A 20,836-nucleotide genomic window follows, 5' to 3' on the forward strand; every position below is an offset into this window, starting at 1 on the left:
TAGTTATGATTTGTGAATGTTCCAAAACTTGACCAATTAATGGTACCTAATGAATGCTTCTTATTGTTCTTCCTATATTTAATTATATAATTTGACATGTAAATTCATAAATGAGAAGATGTGGTCACCTTTAAGGGATACTAAAGGGTTGGTGAAATCCTCCTTTAGAACATGACTAGATGTATGGTCTAGCCAAATTTTGGAAAAAGAAGAAAGGAAAGATTTGAGTCCACGCTATCAACGGATGAAGTACATGTGTGCTTTGCTTTGTTACATGCCATGAAAGGTAATAATGCATATAACTTATAAGATCGTTGGTAGCCTTGCCAAGGTAGTAGCATGCTTTGGTAAGCTCTAAATTGTGCTGACAATTCATCCATGGAATGAGTTGAGGAGAATGTTTGGCCATCCGAAGCTTCGGAGTTGAACCATTGTAGGAGGTGAGCGTATTGACTAGAACATGCACATGAGTTCTTTGAAAAAAAAAGAACATGCACATGAAAGTGTATACCATATGCTACGTTAGGGCCTAGAAATTCAATCTTGCTTTCTTGGTGTACCCACCACAGAAAGGCATCCATTCTAAGAAGGAATTTTGGATTGCAACTTTCTTTGAAACAAAAAAAGTAGGTGTTTTGCTTCTAGAAGCCAATTTTTAAAAAGCGTCCCCAAATTTTAGGTACTAAATACCCTTTGTGCCATCTTAAAAAAATATTATAATGCAGTAATGGATGAAACTTATAGAAGCAATGATATCAAGGATAGACGTCAACGGCTATAGGTAAAGGAAAATATTTATATGGGAAACAATGTTCACATAAAACTTGTAAACTATATACAATGAACATGGAACATTTTCATTTTTACCTTTAAAAAAGTATTTTCTCAATTTTATAAAATTGGCAAAGTTTTAGGCAATTTAGTTATAGTTTAGCTAAAAATTATGCAAATTCTCAAGAAAAACCTCATATTCATGAAGACAAGTCTAACTCTCCTAGCCCAACCCATGATGCAAGAAGTGGTACCCTGCCTAGGACCAATATTGCGTGCAGTAGTGCCTTAAACGAGGGCAACCAGCTTAAAAGGCAGACCTCCTATTGTTCCAGCTGTGCTGCCACTGCTCCGTAGTTTTGAGAAAACATGTTTTCTATGAACATTGAGAGCCTGTGCACCCGAGAAGAACCATCCGAATGACATGCAACTACCTGTATTTCAGCTATCCCCTACGTGAAAATAGGGTCCCAAGGAGCAACCGAGATGTCCCAAAAAAAAGAGAAAAAGATTAAGCTAGGTTCAATTGGCCTGCCTTGTAGTTTTTCAGTCACATAGGTATGGAGCACTGGGGTTTTGTTGCTGGAAATGTCTCACATGCATGCATAAGCGAGAGGCGGATCGGGCAACAAGTGGAACGGTGCGCACCATGTGCAAGTTATCCCGCAAAAGAGAACTCAAAAAATAAAGCCCCTGGTTGGTGTCCTTCAGTGAGACTTGCAAACGGCAGGCAAAAAAACAAGCGAGGTGTGTGAACCGGGTTGGATCGGAGGGGGGTTGTCAAAGGAAGGGAAGCAGGAAATGCAAAAGGAGCTTTTATGATTAATATATTTATAAAGTTAACAAATAAATAAAGATGTTAATATAATGCTAAGTGAGATTAGGTGGCAGTGTACGGCATCTCCCGTTGTCGGCTTCATTTTCTTCTCTTCTTCTTCTTTTTCTTCTTCTTCTCTTTTATTGTGTGAAATCTTCTCTGTTTTAAACGTCTGTCTGTGTGTTCTCCATCAATCTCCCTTTGATCTCTGCTGCTTCTGCTTCTTCTTTCCCATCCTCCAGCCCCATCCTTCTCCCCTCGGTTTTCAATGGCCACTACCGGCACCACCAATATGCAAGCCAAATTGGTAACTCCTCCCTTCCCTTCTTCTCCCCCTCATAGCTTTCCCTTGCTCCGATTTCCTCCCCCCTCCCTCCTTTCTTTGCCGCTGTAGCCTGATTTGCGCTTTCTGATCCCGCCGATTTAGCATGTTGCCGAACGCGCTACATGTAGTTTCTTTTCGAGACGAATTGTTAGTCGTAGCTTTTGATCTTCTGTTGTTAAAGGCGCGAATTGTTCCTGAAGCAGGTTATTCGTGTGCTCCCAGATGTTTCGTACCGGTATGGCTTTTGACTGACGATTCTATGGCAACATGGACAGGTTCTTCTGGGGGACATGGGAGCCGGTAAATCGAGCTTAGTGTTGCGTTTCGTTAAAGGGCAATTCTTCGATTATCAGGTTTCTATGCCAGTGCTCGCCACCTGTGATTTCCTTCTTATAGAAAAAAAACGGAAAACGCCACTATAAGTTAGAGTGCGAACTCTAGAGGTGATCTCTGAATCTATGTGGTAGACGATGCTCCACCTGGATTGTTAAATGTGACAATCGGCTTGTGAAATCGGGCCTCTTAGTGTCAAAACTATCATCTGCTTCAATTTAACACAGCTCCCGGCCTTAACTCTTTGTATTCGAATATCTCTTGCTTTGGCACATTGCGACACCATTCTGGGGATTTGTGTGAGTGTAATGCGTTATTAATCACGATGTGCTGGCATCACAGGAGTCGACAATCGGCGCTGCATTTTTTTCTCAGACATTGGCTGTCAATGACACTACAGTGAAATTTGAAATATGGGATACAGCAGGACAGGAAAGATATCACAGCTTGGCCCCCATGTATTATCGTGGAGCTGCTGCAGCAATTATTGTTTACGATATCACCAATAGTGTAAGTTCCCGCAGACCTGAACTAAAATGAAGCTGGCAATCATCACAGAGGCTGACCATCTGAGGCCTTCATGTAGTCTCACGATGAAGCTCACAGTTTATAGTAAACGATAATGTCATATCTGTTGACTTCGTTGAGCAGCGCATAATTTATCATAGCCTGACTTTACCTTAATCTACAAAGCCAGTATGAGGACGATAGATATGGTTTGGACGGTATTGGCTCCATGTGTAACGCTGGACGTTTGGCCCTGATGAACTTCATGGGAATGATGAAGCTGATGGTTGGTAACTAGGTGTGAAAAACTGCAATTTTTGTTTGTTTTGCTTCCACACTTTGGTCATGCTCATACTCATACTCTACATATAAGTTTTTTGCATGGTAATAGTTATTTGACCAAAATATTTCTGATATGCCCAAATATGCAACGAGCGCTTCTGAAATTATCCTGTATTATAGATCTTTTGCACACGTACGAGTATATTATCCTTCATAAATGCTATAATCCTCTGTTTTTTGTGTGTGTGGAATTCATAGCTTTTTGTGTGTTCATGATTGTGGAACATCCAAAACCTAAAGGCGGGAGCTTCAAACTCCATCTTCTGTCTTCAGAGTTTGTTTATCAGACCTTTTAATGTGTATGCTCTTTCACATGCCTTAGCCGTTTCCCTTTCACCCATGAGGCTCTCTAGGAAGGGTTAAGCAAATTTATTCACAGAGAGCCAGGGGTTCTCTCTCCCTTGCACAAGATCTTAAATAGTGTTAACTTGAATTGCCCCATGGGATCCAAGCACTGTGTCCCAAAGGGTTGAACCCAAGACGTGAACACAGACACTTCATGTGTGTGTGTGTGTGCGTCACAAGGACACCATTTTCTTGGCTGGGAGCATTCCATTTAGGGCAAAGGAAGGGGAACGGCTAGAGAGAACTTGGGAATGGTGTTCTGGAACATTCAGAACGCCTGAATGTTCCCTGAATGTTCCCTATGGGTTGTTCCGTTTGACTTCTGCTTCTTCCCCAAGCGCTTGAATGTCCCCTCTGGGATGTTCCATTTGGCTTCTGCTGCAAGCCCCAGCTCTAAATCTATCCTCTGCTGCCTTCTTGCCATCCCACAAAGTTGGTCAGCCTCTCCATCAAGTGGCAACCTCATCAAGGTGAAAAGGAGGAAAACAAGACTTGGATAGCTGGCAATAGTGACAAACAAGAGATCAAATGGTGGGAAGAGAAAGATGAAGAAAGCACATCGTTGAGGGAATGCAAGTGGTAAGGGGAAACTTACAAAGCCATAGGAGAAATTTGAGAGAGAGAGAGAGAGAGAGAGAGAGAGAGAGAGAAGAGAGAGAGAGAGAGAGAGAGATGGTATGATTTTATTAAAGTTCGTGTAAGATCTATGGGACTGACGTTCACTATTAGTAGTGGGAGAGAGAGATGGTATGATTTTATTAAAGTTCGCGTGAGACCCTTCAGTATCTATGGGACTGATGACCACTATTAACTAATAATGGTCTTTTACACCCAGTACTTGTTGAGCTAGCTTGTGTGCTAGTCGGAGTACTTTGTTGCGATGTGCTAGTAGTTATTTTATATAGCTTCCTCGTTTTTTGGATGGCTGCTCCAGTAGATTTCTCAGGTTGTCTATTCTGTCCCTGTATTGATGTGTGCATAAGCTCGGCATTTAGGAGTACATGCTGCTCATTTTCTCTCTCCTGTCAAAATCTTTCCTCTCTTGGGACTCTGGGTCTTGCCCATGTACCCCTCTCTACTTCTAAATCATGTGAGCTGGTTCTCATTTTGCAGATTAGATGCCTTTTGAACATTGAAATGTCCTCTCCGAGGTATTTCTGGATTGCATAGCTGACCATTGGGTTAATTTCCTGTAATGAGAGAGAGAGAGTACTGTCTTTAAAGGCTTCATGGGCCTATGACACAAAAAAATGCATCCAAAGTCAATCCAAGTACAAGCCCAAGGGAGTGCACGAGGCAGGTTGGCGTAAAGCAGCTCCAATGTTATTACAAAACATAACTATGTTCTAGTCCTATCATAGGATGACCATCATTACATCAGTCGAGAGTCTTTATGCTTAATTTGAATTACCTAATTTCCCCTCCCAGTAAACAGCCCTTTGCCTTCTTTCCTAGCTTCCTTCACTTTGGTAAGTTCAATGGTTTTTTGTTTGAGCTGGGTCGTGGTGCGCTCCTCAGATACCCTTGCTGCCCTGTCTCTAAACTTTTCTTGTGCTTGTGCCCCCCTTTTAAGGACACCGCTTATGTCTTCCTGATCTCACTCGACATGGAGTATTTTTCTCCTTGAGGCGATTCGACTTTATCTTCTGTATACTCCTCGTCAAGCTAGCAGCCCCCCCAGCCTTGGTTTCCTTGCTTTCTCACCTCCTCAGAGAGGTCCCATCTCTTGTTTCCTTGACCTTACCTGACTGGTGATCATTTCAAAACAAGCTGTGGTGCAGGCGGGGATGTATTGTATATGTGTAATACCTCTTGGATGACTTCTTGTTTGCCATTGCTTTCCATGTTGTGAAGTTTCCTTTCCATGACTGCAAGTTGAAGCTTGAGCTCTCTAATTTCTTGTCTACAGGAAATAAATCTGCCCCTGCAGATCTGAGGTAGCTGTTGATGGGCGTTGAGGCAGCTGCAACAGCTCAGTAGGAGTATCTGTTGGTGGAGGTTGAGGCAGCAAAGGTCTTCATCTTTGGGAAGCCTTGACTGCTTAATGATGGCCTTGACCGTGTGCACATCGCCCAGTTGGAACCAACTCCGAGTTGGGCGGGGGCTCAGCCCAACTCAGAGTGAGAGTGAAAAAGCGCCCGCCCCCCGCTTCCTCTAAGAGAAAAGGGAGGGGAGGGTCTAGGAAAACTTAAAATTGATTAATTAGTTGGGTCATAGGTGTGATAGGTTCATTTAGTATTGTCTCGGCTAACCATTGTGAATAACTAGGCTAGTCTACTGCCTCTTATCTATGTGCGATGATTCACTTGCCCACTTCTATGTCTACTCCTTCGTATTGTCCTTTCACTCGCACTCTCTTTCTCCCCTGCCCAGTCGTCATTTGATTCCTCCTCCCTTGGATTTTCCTCGCTCCTCCATTGGCCTATTCTTGTTCCTTGAATTCTGGATGTTCATGCCCAGGTTGATCTGGCCTCCTTCCTTTTGAGGACTATCTGCTGGTAATGTTAAATCAGTATCCACAACCACTTTTTTAAAAATCACTGCCATGTATCCAGTAAGTGTCTTTTTGAAGTTTACACTGTTTTGCTAAAGCAGCTTGAATGTTTTGAAACTGCATAAAAGGGTTGATTGGAGATTTCATCATTCTTTAATATATATGGTCTATTATTCATTATGCATGCATACTGTCACAGTAGGCTGTAGCCATGGCTTTATCAAAGTTTTGCATCCAATGATTTGTATGCTTTATTCTTTGTAGTGCAAATATGGTGATCGATTTCTTGCTATGTGCTGTCGTATTTCTTGAGATCTTGCGGATGCATGAGCGCATGGGGAACTTGCTTAGGGTTATCTTAATTGAGCATGATTAGGTTTGCAAAGACTTCCCTAAATGTTTCAATGTTTTGCCAATTCATTGAGGAATTTTGATAACCAAAGTCTCTTGTTGTGATCTCTTTGCAGTCTACATTTCACATTTTGTTGCATATAAATTTTCTTTGGATTCAGGCCTCTCAATTGTGATCCATTGTACTCTGAGAGAGAGAGAGAGAGAGAGAGAGAGAGAGAGAGAGAGAGAGAGAGAGAGAGAGGGAGGGGGCGGGGGCGAGGGCTCTGATACATCTAGTTGTGGTGTTTTTTCGAATGTTTGACTAAGATGCTCTCCAAGATTTTTTTTTTTTTTTTGGGGGGGGGGGGGAGTTATGCGCGCTATTCTACAAATATTAAGGCTAAAGAGATATAATGTTTGATGTTTTTTTGTAGGATTCCTTCACACGTGCAAAGAAGTGGGTACAAGAGCTGCAGAGACAAGGTAATCCTTTTGTTTTATCTAGTTTATTTTTCTTGACTTTCTTGCATTCTTGACAATAATCATGTGTTGTTTTTTATGCTGTTAAAGAGAGTAAATGGTATAGTTCGAATGTGGCCTTTTTGATTTTACTCTTGTAGATATATGTTCAGAATTCCAACTTGAAAGATGGTGATTTTGGTTAAAGTTGTTTAAGGTGCTTGAAAGTGTAACTGCATGATGGTTGGATATTCAATAGTCTCAAGGCAGGCAACTTTTATTGTACACCAAATCTGTTGGTATGGAAGGTACATGCAAATAGGACATACTTTTCTTACAGCTGAATTTAAAAAGGCTTACCAGCAACGAATTGTACAAGAACACATAATAGAATAGTGGTGGGTGAATGTAGAGGTGCTTGCATGTGTGCATGCTTGTGTTGGGTGCATGCATGCACTTATAGATTTTTATCGGTGAGAGCCTGCCTTGTAATACAAGTTGAGCTGCCACTCAACAACACTCAAGTCAACAGCAGGAGAGCCATGCAGACAGGCTTCCTCGCACAGATAGAGTCTAGACGATAGCATGAGACACAAACCCCTAGGGTTGAGCCTTCCGAGGGGACTTGGACTCGGGTTTCAAACCCAAGAAGATTTAACAACTCTTCCAAGACTTAAGGGAGGCAAGATACGAAATGAGCTCTTTAAACACCACATGAGATGTGCTTGCATCAAGTAGCATCCACACTAATTATGTTAAATTTGAAAATATGAGTACTTCTCAACATTCAAAAGAAAAATGCCTTCTAAAACATCCAGATGGTCACCCAAACTATCAACTTCATCACATACAAGAGAGTCTAGCTACTATGACATCCACCTTGGGAATCGTGATACAAGCCCCATCCAAGGTTTCTAGAAACATCTCCTCTGGTGACACGACCCCAGCACTCCTGAAACCTGTGATCTGCAAGCAAACACAAGAACACACCAAACGTGAAGAAATTGAGCAGGCTGCTCACCACCCAACCATGACATCTACGGGATGCAATCCCGAATTAGGAGATGTCCCCTCTGAGCCACAAGCTGAGCCATTGGCACGAACTCCCAACCGGATCGTAACAAGCTTGGTGTCCCATACCACCAGGTGGCGCTGTGAAGCCTGGGATCTGCTGCGAGGAACTCATACTTAGAGTAGTTTCTAACTTCTCAAAAACAAGTGTCCAGAAGTTACTTGTAAACTTCGAGTCCATGTCACTGACTATGTCAGAGGGCAAACCATACAGCTTAAGCAAGTGGTCCACAAACTCGTGAGCCAGCTGAACAGCTGAAATAGTTGTTCTAGTAGGTAAGAATCTAGCCATTTTTGTCAGACGGTCCACTATGGCCCAAATGGAGTCATGACCCTTGCGCGTTCTTGGTAAACCGGTAATAAAATCCATGGAAATACTTTCCCATTTATTACTCGGGATTTGCAATGGCTGTAATAAACCCGCGCTTCTAAGGCGTTCTGTCTTAGTAACCTGACAAACCCGGCAACCTACCACATAGTTTTCTATAAATGCACGCATCTTAGGCCAATAAAAGGTATGCTTCACAAGAGACAGAGTCCGATGTATACTTGGATGTCCAGCACTAGGAGCATCATGACACTCCCAGAGAATCTTGGATCGAAGATCCATAATATTTGGCACACATATCTTTCCATTCCGGAACAGTAATCCGTTCCTAATCATCCACTGACCTCCTGCCGCCTGTACTGTAGGTGGCACAATCCTTGAGTCGTGGTCAACCATGGAGCTCCCATCTTGGACTTTCTGCCAACAAGAATTGAAATGACTATCAGTTGCGCAAAGCCCTCTCATAGCTTTGAGGATATTTCCGTAAATGACATAGCATTTACAAACTTGACTCGACCTAAGGCATCCGCCACACTATTGAGCGAACCCTTTCAATAACGTATGTCAAAATCAAAATCTTGCATCAATTCTGCCCATCTAGGCTTTCGTCCCCTCAATTCAGACCCATCACACACATACTTGATTGACTGGTGATCGGTCAATACCAAAAACTTCGAACCATACAAGTAGTGTCTCCAAACTTTTAGAGCATACACAACTGCATATAGTTCTTTTTTTGGTGTGGGCCAATGATGTTGGGTGTCGTCTAGCCTCTTACTCTCAAAAGCTACAGGTCTGCCCTCTTGGAATAAAGCTGCCCCAATCGCAAAATCACTCGCATTCACCTCTAAAACATAAGGCCGGGTTGGATCGGGTAATGCAAGAACATGTGCTTCCTTGATAGTTAACTTCAAGGTTTCAAAAGCCTTTTTCAATGCATCATTCCAAGAGATCGGCTGGGTAGACCTGCGTCCACGACCTTTCAATATGTTTGTCAGGGGTGCCGTGATGTGTGAATAATCACGCACAAACTTCCGTAGAAATACCGTGAATCCTAGGAAAGAACGAAGTTGTTTCACACTCTGAGGGATAGGCCATTCCAAAACCTTCTGGATACGATCCATATCAATGCTAATACCTTTTGAAGAAAAATCGTGTCCTAAGTAAATGATCTCCTTCATAAAGAAGTTACATTTACTCATCTTGGCATAGAGCTTATGCTGTCTTAGAATAACTAAGACAATTCGGAGGTGTCCTATGTGATCCTCTAGCGTTCGGCTATATACCAAGATGTCATCTAAGAACACGACAATGAATTTGCTCAGAAAATCTCGGAACAAATCGTTCATCATTTGCTGGAAGGTGGCAGGAGCGTTGGCCAAACCAAAAGGTAATATGAGAAACTCGTAATGGCCATACCTAGTTTGGAATGCGGTTCGATCTATGTGTCTAGCATAGATACGGATTTGGTGATAATCCGTACGCAAATCAATCTTAGTGAATACTTCGCTCCGGCCAAATGATAAGGAAGAGGGTATCGATTTCTAATTGTCACTTTATTCAATCGTTTATATTCTATACACATTCTCCACGAATTATCTTTCTTCTTTCTTAAGAGGACAGGTGCTCCCCAAGGTGATTTACTTGGGCGGATATAGTCCATATTCAGATAATCTTGTAGCTGTGAAGCTAACTCATCCTCCTCAAGCTGGCTCATCCTATAAGTTGGAACACTAATAGGTTGAGCCCCAGGTACTAAATCTATGCGATAGTCTACTGCCCGCTTCGGAGGTAAACCTTCTGGCAGTTGAGTTGGGAATACATCTATGAAATCATCCAACAACATTCTCAATTCACGGTTTTCAAACACACTTAAATCATTTTTGTTAGTAACAGAAAGAGGATTACCAAAAAGCGAGCAGAGAAAAGCGAGCGATCCCAAATAAGCGAGCAAGATTGAATAGGTTTCAAGCGATTGAGAACCTCATCCAACATCTTATTCCTCGCAATATCATTGGAACAATTGATGTGATCATAAGAAAATCAAACATATTCCAACAATGAAGGCATGCCTGAAACTCACAATTAACTTCTCTTTTATCCTCATACTATGACATTTGAGTCATTGTGGAGAGGTAGAGACACAACAATACATAAAATTTGTGATAAAAAAAGCAAACACTACTTAAATTGAACATCCACACATCAAGATAATGGTAGAATATATGGCTGAAAATATGTAAACATGATCATGTGCTACATATACATATCATGTCTTTTATGCTTGCAGAAGATCGTCCATACATTCGATCCAAAAACATGGAAGCAAAACCAACTATGTTAAAAGAAAAAAAACACATTTTTAAGGATTAATTTTGCTTAGTGAAAATACCTATGTAATCTGGACAATACCATGCTTTGAAAAACTTAGGGAGCCAAAAAAGATTTTGTCCCTCTATACTTTTATTATGACCAATGTCTGAACGATAGTTCTATCGGAACTAGAAATGAATGCATCTAAACCACTATGTTTATTGCTCATCCAATATCCTGTAGACTATTATGTTAAACTCAATACGTGACCACAAACTCAAGCATAAGAGGAGCATGATTCAAGTGAAATAATTGGCAAAGACACTCTGTAACTAGTATCCTGTTGCATCTAACGGAAAATATGCACCAGGCGTTAACAAGCTTCTATTTCCACCCCTATAAGCAAACTCGTATCTTGTAGTATGAAAAACTTTAAGGAAAACATTGCACTTAATGCATCGATTAAGCCAATGACCACTCATTAGGCACAATCAAACAATCATCAAGGAAAGTCTAGTCAAGCAAGTTGAAGCGAAAAACCAAATATCTATTCGGATCTATGTCGTGGTGTATCCGCCAACCATGAGTAGCAAAAGAACCTATGAAAAAAGCAAAATAGGGATTGTTCCACTCTACCATGACCACTTTCATGCTACAAATAAGGGAATACATAGTCGTTTTAGGATACTTTTTGTAAACTACTCGGTGCTTTCTATCAATTCAGACAACGGATTTTGTAGAGGCGTTTGAATGAAATGATTGCGAGTTGCCAAACACATATACTTGAACTTAAGAGATTGCAATTAAGCTGGAATTAAGACTTATACAGCTTAAACACAAAGTGACATCATTGGAAATTGCAATATGATTGAGGGGCCAAGACGCTCCCCCCCCCTTATCCAGGCTCACTTTATTCTTGGAAATGGAGATACAAGACCATGGTGCAATGCACCTTCCAAACTGATGAACTTAGTGAAAGCCTAGGACCTAGATACAAGACTGAAGATGTAAACTACTCGGTGCTTTCTATCAATTCAGACAATGGATTTTGCAGAGGCGTTTGAATGAGATGATTGCGAGTTGCCAAACACATATACTTGAACTTAAGAGTTTGCAATTAAGCTGGAATTAAGACTTATACAGCTTAAACACAAAGTGACATCATTGGAAAATGCAATATGATTGAGGCGCCAAGACGGGCCCCCCCCTTTATCCAGGCTCACTTTATTCTTGAAAATGGAGATACAAGACCAAGGTGCAATGCACCTTCCAAACTGATGAACTCAGTGAAAACCTAGTACCTAGATACAAGACTCAAGAGCATATGTGCAAGGTAGACAACAAAAAGGAGGACTTCAAGCTCAAGTTTCAACTCTTGGCTTGCCCCATCCACAAGGAAGAAGCCTGTAACAATCACCACTTACATCCAACATTAGAGACAAGCACTAGTTTCTAGAAAGATAGTAGAAACAACATGAAAGTGCTGGAAATGAGATAAACTTGATAATACAGGCTCCCTTCGTGACTTGATCCTTTTGTAGATGAAGTCCTTGATGCCTCTGAAGCTACCTTGGGTGAGGAGAGTGTGGAAATGGGGCTGGAATGAGAACAGCTTAGAAAAACAACCTGTAGGCTAGAGAGAGAAAGCTTTTATGGAGTGATAGCTGTAGAGAGAGAGTGCCAATGCTGATCTCAAGGGAGGGGATGTAAGAGAGGAACTGCTGCTGTTCCAGAGGTGCACAGAAAGGCAGATTTCTGCAAGGGGAAGGGGCTGGAACAATAGAAAGAGAAATTCTGCAGTAGAGAGAGAAAGACTGCAGCAGGAGAGAGAAAGGGGCTGTGGCTGCTCCAGGCTAGGAGAAGGAGAGAGGATGCTGCTGTTGTTCCAGAAGAGCTGAGAGGGGGCAGATTTCTGGAGAGGAGGGGCTGGAACTGTAGAGAGAGAACGTGCTGTTGTAGAGAGAGAAAGTGCTGCTGAGGTGAGAGAATGGCCTGGGGAGAAGCTGGCTGCACCCAAGGAGCTGGAGAGGTTCTGCTGCATCATCCAAAAGGAGGGAGAAGAAAAGTGACGAATTTTTCATGTGAGGAATGAAGGGGAGAGGCCTTCTTTTATAGGCTCAGCCCCCCCCCCCCCCAGGCCTAGAGGGGAAGGTGGACACTTGTCCCAGATTTTTGGTGGGCTGCAGTCCCAAAGAGGACAGCCTACAACCTGCCCAAATCTACCAGATTTGGGGCCAAACACTTGGCCTGCATGCCCTGCCACTTGCCATGCATGCTGCCACATGTGTGGGACAGGTGGACTGACCTGCCAGCTCAGATTCCATGTGGCAGTCTGCCACGTGTCAGCTGCCACGTCACTCACAAAAACCCTAAAATTTTAAAGTTGTCAGAATTCAATTCTGATCGCACCCACGGGTTCCTAATAGCTTAGACTATCTATTGACGTACTCTAAGGTCATAATTGAGCCATACTGAGCTCATTTGTTTGTTGTCTTATCTTGTATCTCCATTACTCTTGGCATGCTTCCAGGCCCACACCCAAAGCTCAGGGAACATTCTCTTGAATGGTTCCTAGGTCAGTATGCAATCTGTGCATTTGATTGGTCCCATGTTTGGGTACTCAGGTGGGGTGTGGTTTCCATATGTTCCTCTCAAAGAGAGGCCATCACTCTTGTGGGTCACTAACGCCCATAACCCCAAGTAAGGGGGTCCACCCTCAAATGCTAGACCTAGTCCCCATTGTCCGTAATTGAACAGTAGGAAAACATTTCATTTCTTAATAAGCATACTATTGAAAAACAAAAAGAAATAGTACCAAGCAAGTGGATACATGTTGAAGCAGGATGACACAAGAGCATATGTATAAGGTAGACAACAAAAAGGAGGACTCCAAGCTCAGGTTTCAACTCTTGGCTTGCCCAATCCACAAGGAAGAAGCCTGCAACAATCACCACTTACATCCAACATTAGAGGCAAGCACTAGTTTCTAGAAAGATAGTAGAAACAACATGAAATAGTGCTGTAAATGAGATAAACTTGACAATACAGGCTCCCTTCGTGACTTGACCCTTTTGTAGATGAAGTCCTTGATGCCTCTGAAGCTACCTTGGGTGAGGAGAGTGTGGAAATGGGGCTGGAATGAGAACAGCTTAGAAAAACAGCCTGTAGGCTAGAGAGAGAAAGCTTTTATGGAGTGATAGCTGTAGAGAGAGAGTGCCAATGCTGATCCCAAGGGAGGGGATGTAAGAGAGGAGCTGCTGTTGTTCCAGAGGTGCACAGAAAGGCAGATTTCTGCAAGGGGAATGGGCTGGAACAGTAGAGAGAGAAATTCTGCAGTAGAGAGAGAAAGACTGCAACAGGAGAGAGAAAGGGGCTGTGGCTGCTGCAGGCTAGGAGAAGGAGAAAGCGTGATGCTGCTGTTCCAGAAGAGCTGAGAGGGGCAGATTTTTGGAGAGGTGGGGCTGGAACTGTAGAGAGAGAGTGTGTTGCTGTAGAGAGAGAAGGTGCTGTTGAGGTGAGAGAATGGCCTGGGGAGAAGCTGGCTGCACCCAAGGAGCTGGAGAGGTTCTGCTGCATCAACCAAAAGGAGGGAGAAGAAAAGTGACGAATTTTTCATGTGAGGAATGGGGAGAGGCCTTCTTTTATAGGCTCAGCCCCCCCTGCCCCCCAGGCTTAGAGTGGAAGGTGGACACTTGTCCCAGATTTTTAGTGGGCTGCATTCCCAAAGAGGACAGCCCACAACCTGTCCCAAATCTACCAGATTTAGGGCCAGACACTTGGCTTGCATGCCCTGCCACTTGCCATGCATGCTGCCACATGTGTGGGACATGTGGACTGACCTGCCAGCTCATATTCCATGTTGCAGTCTGCCACGTGTCAGCTGTCGCGTCACTCCCCAAAACCCTAAAATTTTAAAGTTGTCAGAATACAATTCTGATCGCACCCACGGGTTCCGAACAACTTGGACTATCTATTGACGTACTCTAAGGTCATAATTGAGCCATACTGAGCTCACTTGTTTGTTGTCTTATCTTGTATCTCCATTATTCTTGGCATGCTGCCAGGCCCACACCCAAAGCTCAGGGAACATTCTCTTGAATGGTTTCTAAGTCGGTATGCAATCTGTGCATTTGATTGGTCCCATGTTTGGGTACTCAGGTGGGGTGTGGTTTCCAGATGTCCCTCTCAAATAGAGGCCATCACTCTTGTGGGTCACTAATGCCCATAACCCCAAGCAAGGGGGTCCACCCTCAAATGCTAGACCTAGTCCCCATTGTCTGTAACTGAACAGTAGGAAAACATTTCATTTCTTAATAAGCATACTATTGAAAAACAAAAAGAAATAGTACCAAGCAAGTGGATACATGTTGAAGCAAGATGACATTCCCTCCGTCTTTCATTCGGTTGTCCTCAACTGGAATGCAATCTAGGATTTCAGGACACTCCTGAAATGTAGCTCTGTCCACCCATTGGGCATCGGTGGATGGGAGTTCTCTGAACTTTTAAAGGTACATCTTGCGAGTCATGCCTCGACGTCCCGTAGTGAAGTTTTGCAGAATTATTTGCTCTGGGATCAACAAGATCGCAGTGTCCTTTACTTCAGGTGCATCGTCCAGTGTGGGCTCTTGAGGTGGTTCCCCAATGAAGGGTTTCACCAAGCTTACGTGAAAGACATCGTGGATCTTCCAATGCTCTGGAAGTCTCAATCGGACTGAGACATAATTTATTACCTGCAACACCTGAAAAGGACCATAATATCGAAAAGATAGCTTGAAGTAGATGCGCTTTTTGCCTACTTTGGTTTTTAACCGGGCTTTCTCAAATTTCAATAAGACCCATTGGCCTTCTTTCACTGCAAAAGCCCTCCGCAAAATCCGTTGTCTGAATTGATAGAAAGCATTGAGTAGTTTACACTTTTAGGGTTCATTCCCGACCATTGAAAAGGGAGCCAATGCTATCTGTTTGTATTCATAAAATCTTTATGAACATTATCATGTTCAATATAAGGATAGGAGCCAGCTCAATGGGTAGTCTTAAACAAATATAAATACTATTCGAATTTTAACCTTATGCAAAAGCTTTTTTTTTAACACAAAGTAAAACTTGATTATACATATAGATGGGAATCAGGTCACCATTGTAAGTATGGATTTAGTAATTAAGCTGAAAATATTCCCTTAGAAAAGGGTCATAGCTCAATCAACATAGTATCCATATTATATATCCAAAATTTACAAGATCTCATTCATACCATTATAATATTTTCATCACTTGTCATAAGTACTAACCTCAATTGGCGTTATGTATTTGGGTTTGAATAGTGTTTAGTTTAGGATATAATGGAGCAATATATTTATGTAATATCTAGTGATCATAGTTTCTAATATAGGATAAAATGAAGCATAGAGTAACGTTGTCATTCAAAAATGATAATATACCTTCTTTGACCATATACAAGTATCATGCATTCGTAAAAAAAGTTAGTCATAAAATGCAATATAATGTGCCCATAATGCATGTACAGTAAATTTTCACACATTAGAATGTGAGAAAGGGAATAATTTAACTATGAAATCAGGGATCAATATAGGAAATGGTCTTCTATGCACACATGTATGCTAAGGGTCCATCTAATACAATATTGGAAATTAATGTGAGTATGAGTGTATGCATCCATCGGTGATGTATATGACTGTATGCATCCATCCGTGATGTACATTGTTATACTAATCCATGGTGCTTTACGGCTTGAGTTGTTTGTAGCGCAATTAATCACAACAATGTTGTATTTTTTTAAAGAAAAATGCCATAAAAATTTCATGTAGCAAAACACAAAAAAATAAATGGCATTTGTAGCATTAATCCAAGCATTTCCTGCAAACAATCTCCATCCCTCCCTTTCCTGCTTATTCCTTTCGGCCACCTTCACCCTCTTTTTGCCCTTCAAGACTGCCTCTTGCCTCCTCGCTTCCTTGCTTCCTCACCTCCTCACCTCCTTGCTTCTTTGCCTTCTCACCTCCTTGCATCATGCTTGTTCCTGGCGATTCCAAGACCGCCGTCCCTCCCCTCACTGGCCAGCTCCTCTACTCCTCACGTCGTCCTTCCCCTCATTTTGGTGTCTCCAATGAATAGCTTGGGGGTCTTGTTTTTGGAGGGGGGAAGCATAAGAATGTTAACACGTTAATGCGCTGTCATTTTCGTGCTTCTGTCACCCAAAAACATGACTTGCAAAGCCCTTGCTTAAGCTTGAATGAGCCGCTTGATTTTGGGGGTGTAATGGTAAAAAATGGTAACATGTTGAGCCATTTTCGACCATTATGCCCCCAAAATCAAGAGGCTCATTCAAGCCTAAGCAAGGGCTTTGCAAGCATTGCAAGTCCAGTAAATGAAATCAATCAGATTAGGAGTTGGCAAACTCGATTTGGGAGAGGTCAGAAATACTGTCTTTGAATAATGCCTTGGATCATGGGATGGGGTTCTCATGGGATGGAGTTTTGATTCCTCTTGATGCTGAATATCCAAAATGCAGATGTACCACTGCAGTGCTTCTTCAATCTCTCTTCATACTCAGAATTCTCTTCTGAATACCAAGTTGCTGAAATCTCTTTATAGTAACCTGCTCAATAAGCTGAAACATATTCTCAACAAACCGGTCAGTATTAAAACGATTCTCTCACCCAAATGTGTTATTGAACTAGATAGACTTTGGCTATAGATGATTTTGCGATGGAGAACTACTTAGTCTATAGAAACTAGACCTTCAATCTCTTTTTCCAACTCTTCTATTTCAGCCCTATTCATCCTATCAGACGCTCTACACGGGATTTTCTCCGTCTATACTCCACAATGAATATGTCTACTCTCTATTCAGTTCACACATCCATACACCAGTGTTGGCTGAATGGATAGCATTTACTCTTGGTTCTATGTTCACCGTAGAGTCTTGGGATGAGGAGGTAGAAGCCTCACCCTCCTGCTTGGATGCTTTGCCTTTCCCTTTTACAGAATTGGTTTTGGCAATTTTGGCTAATAGAGTAGGACATTTATGCCATGGATGCCTTGGCTTATGTTTCTTACATCCGAAACATTTACCCTCCTTAATTAGCTTTTTCTTCTCATCATCAGTTATGGAAGGAAATGGTATCCATCCAGGATGTGATTGGTTGTTAACATTTTTTACAATGGCTTTCTCATTTCCTTTGTTGAAGGGTTTACGAGGATTGAATTTCCTCTCAGCAATCTCAGCCAATTTAGTGAGGTCTTTCAAGGTGGTTGGGTTGAACATTTCAACCTCATACCTCACTTTCGGGGTTAGGGCAGCTAAATACTTCTTCCTTTTATCATCCTCACTCTTCTCAGGTAACTCTAAAGAGAGTTTCCAGAACCTAGCTGTAAATTCAACGTTACTCTCATTTTCGAATTGCCTCAACCTTTCCCAGCGGAAGGTCAATTCTTCTTCATGCCTTGGAGGTATGAAAGTGGCCTTAAGCTGCTCTACAAATTTGGACCATTGAAGAATAGGCTCTTTTCCCGTTTGTGATAAGGACCACCACATTAAAGCATCCTTTTGTAGATGCAGTGTGGCAAGAGCAAGCTTCTCATGGTCGGTCTTATCTTAATGAGCAAAATATAGCTCAAAATGGCGAATCCAATTGAGGATTTTATCCGCCTTTCTTGCTCCATCATACTTTGGGAACTCTATTCTCTATGGGGTTGGAATTTAGCTCTCTTTGAGGGGGTACTTAAATCGTCATCCCCAAAATTCAGCACTCTTAGTCCCTAATTTTGTCATAATAGACTGTTCAATCATATGGCTAAACTGAGAAACCAGCTTATCAACGGGAGACTCCTCTCTCCCTCTTGCACTTGCCTTATAATCCATGTGTATGGGATTTTGAGTTAAAGGCGTAAACTCAGCGTCTTACTCTTGGATAAACTCGTTTCTCCCTTCATTTTTGAAGGAAAACTCCCTATCAAGAGATTCTTGAAGGAGAGATGAAGGTGATTCTATACGTGGGTTATCATACAGTATACTCAATATGTGTGTGACTCTCATCTACATTATCCTCTTTAGGAGGAGGTGATGGTGTTCTCTCCCTATGTCCTTCTGGTAGTGGAGGAAAAAGGACAAGTTCATTATTAAATATCCCTCCTCCTTCCATTCTTTCCTTTTAGTAATACAAGAGAAAATGGCTTGCTGTAATTTCAGAAAAGGGGTTTATTTTACAGCAAAAGTCAAGTGTTGTAGAGTTGGTGGTACTTATCCGACTCCCGCTTCGCTTGTGTCAAAAAACTTCTTCATCTGACCTCTTCTTCCTTCTCTTTTAGCCTTTCTTCCTTGTTTTTATGCTGTAAACTGGTATACTCCATTTGGGCTACTTGTTTTGAGCGGAATGGTGCTCTAGATACCGTTATAGGGGGTACTTGATGGGTGGATCACCCCCTTAAAATCTTGTTCCAGTCCGACTTTTCGTTGGGGAGAACGGGGGGGTCTCTTTTCCTCACGGTTTAAGGGTTTTAAGGGTCTATTTGCACGGTGGTGGGGGGGGTTGGTGGTGGTGTTTAGGACACCCTGTTCCCTGTCCAAAGACCACAAAAATCAGAGAAAGCCCTTACCTCAGGGCTTCTAAAACTGAAAAATCCTGGCTTCTAGGACTGCTGCAATTTTTCACACGGGTGCCTGCCAGAGGCCTGTTTCGCGCACAGAGTTCCTCCCGTCCCCTTCACGTCCAACACAGGCATGTTGCTTCCCGCATCCTTTTTTCGCCCGCAGCTCTCCACGCGTGTCCTTCTTGCCGCTCTCTTGTCTTGCGCCTTGCATGCAGTCTTTGCCTGCGCTCTGTCTCCTACGACTTTTTTCCACGCAGCCTTCTCGTATGCTTGCGCTTGCTGTCCGTACCTCCATCCCATACACTCTTCTGTCCCGGTCGGGGATTGTGTCATAGCTCTGGTACCAAATGTGAAGAAACAGCCTTCTTAAGAATGCAAATGTGTGCAATGCATGCAGAATTTGAATGCCAATTGGCCCTCCAATGGGGAAGAGCGTCCTCGTGAGAGTACTTGGTTCTATTTTGACCTACATGCAAGGTGGGAGAGAGATGGCGGATGAATGTAATGTGAATGAAGAATGCTACGTGAGATTCACAATGAAAGGGTGATACCCTTTCACTAATGTCCCTTGAGATCACTCAAGTTCCGTCTTTCCATTTACTATCCTTAGCCTATGACCCATGCATCTACCATTCAATGCACCTTATTGCACCCTTCCCTTCCTATTGCCCTTAGGACCTAGACACGTGTATGCGCATTTTTATTAATAGAATAAGTATCACATGTCCAAATTTGATGCCAGCTCGACTAGTCCTATCTTCTCAGATGATCCACCGCCATAACAAATCGGTCGGTGTCCATCATAAATACAAATACACGTTACACCATTGGCGTATAATATATACTAATCACGGATTAGTGATTTCTCTTGTCATGATAGGGGTCCCATGAACCTGTTGCCTGTGATGATGAATGGTTCTGCCCTTGACTGAAGGTGACGTGTGTAGTAGTAAAATAAAAAACATGTGGATATGATAGCCCTCATGGAATCTCTAAGGGGTCTTGATTTTGGCCATGATTTGCACATTCTAGCACTTGACCCATACATCAATTTCCAACATTTGAGGCATATAGTGGCTTCGCCCACGCAACGTTGCCAGCTGCAATCCAAGCATCAAGCAATCTCATATTCTGTATCCAGAGACATCATGGGGGATAGAGCCTCTTTTTGGTAGCCTCACTAGCAATATGTATTGGAAAAAAAAAGTATTCAATTATTATATTCTTCCTTGCTATATGAATGCTCTTAATGCATCCAAGTTGTAGAACTACTTCAATACTACTGCTTAGTTATATTGTATAATAACCTCCATATGTATGCTCGTGAGACAACAAAAAAGAGACCTGGCAGCCCAAAAATGACAGCGCATTGATGCGCTGCCATTTTTGGGATACCAGGCCTCTTTTTTAATGTCTCACGAGCATTAACGCGCTGCTTATTTCAAGCATTCAGGCCCTAAAAGTAGGACCCCATATCTTTGGACCTATAAATTCAAATGGGATCATGTCATATATCAAATCGAACGGCGTTAACGCGCTGCTTATTTCATGCATTAGATATAACTTCATAAAATCCTAAGTCATGAACTTAATACATTAAATGTTCAAGCATAAATAATAGTCGTGAAGTTAATACATTAAAAGCATTAATCAAGACCTAATGCACCGTATCAAACTTTGGCCTTAACTCTCGTTCCATAGCCAACGTAAGGCCAAAATTCTCATTCTTAAGAATATGTGGAAAGACCTTCTGTTTGGCTCACTTATGGCAAAAAAATTTAATTCTAA

General features: G+C 42.2%; 1 protein-coding gene across 1 annotated transcript in view; it reads left to right on the forward strand.

Moving 5' to 3' along the window:
- The first annotated feature begins 1,701 nt into the window (after window positions 1-1,701).
- LOC147896594 (ras-related protein RABF2b-like) overlaps window positions 1,702-20,836 on the forward strand; it is a 47,771-nt gene continuing 28,636 nt past the window's right edge. The window contains exons 1-4 of the mRNA XM_087381369.1: window positions 1,702-1,895; window positions 2,189-2,266; window positions 2,589-2,756; window positions 6,702-6,750. Of these exons, the coding sequence (XP_087237495.1) occupies window positions 1,857-1,895; window positions 2,189-2,266; window positions 2,589-2,756; window positions 6,702-6,750 (334 nt within the window). The 5' untranslated portion in view covers window positions 1,702-1,856. The remainder of the gene's footprint in view (window positions 1,896-2,188; window positions 2,267-2,588; window positions 2,757-6,701; window positions 6,751-20,836) is intronic.

This window comes from Dipteris shenzhenensis, chromosome 11 (genome assembly GCF_047967505.1).
Source record: "Dipteris shenzhenensis isolate YYH24624 ecotype China chromosome 11, Dip_SZ_1.0, whole genome shotgun sequence".
NCBI classification, from domain to species: Eukaryota; Viridiplantae; Streptophyta; class Polypodiopsida; order Gleicheniales; family Dipteridaceae; genus Dipteris; species Dipteris shenzhenensis.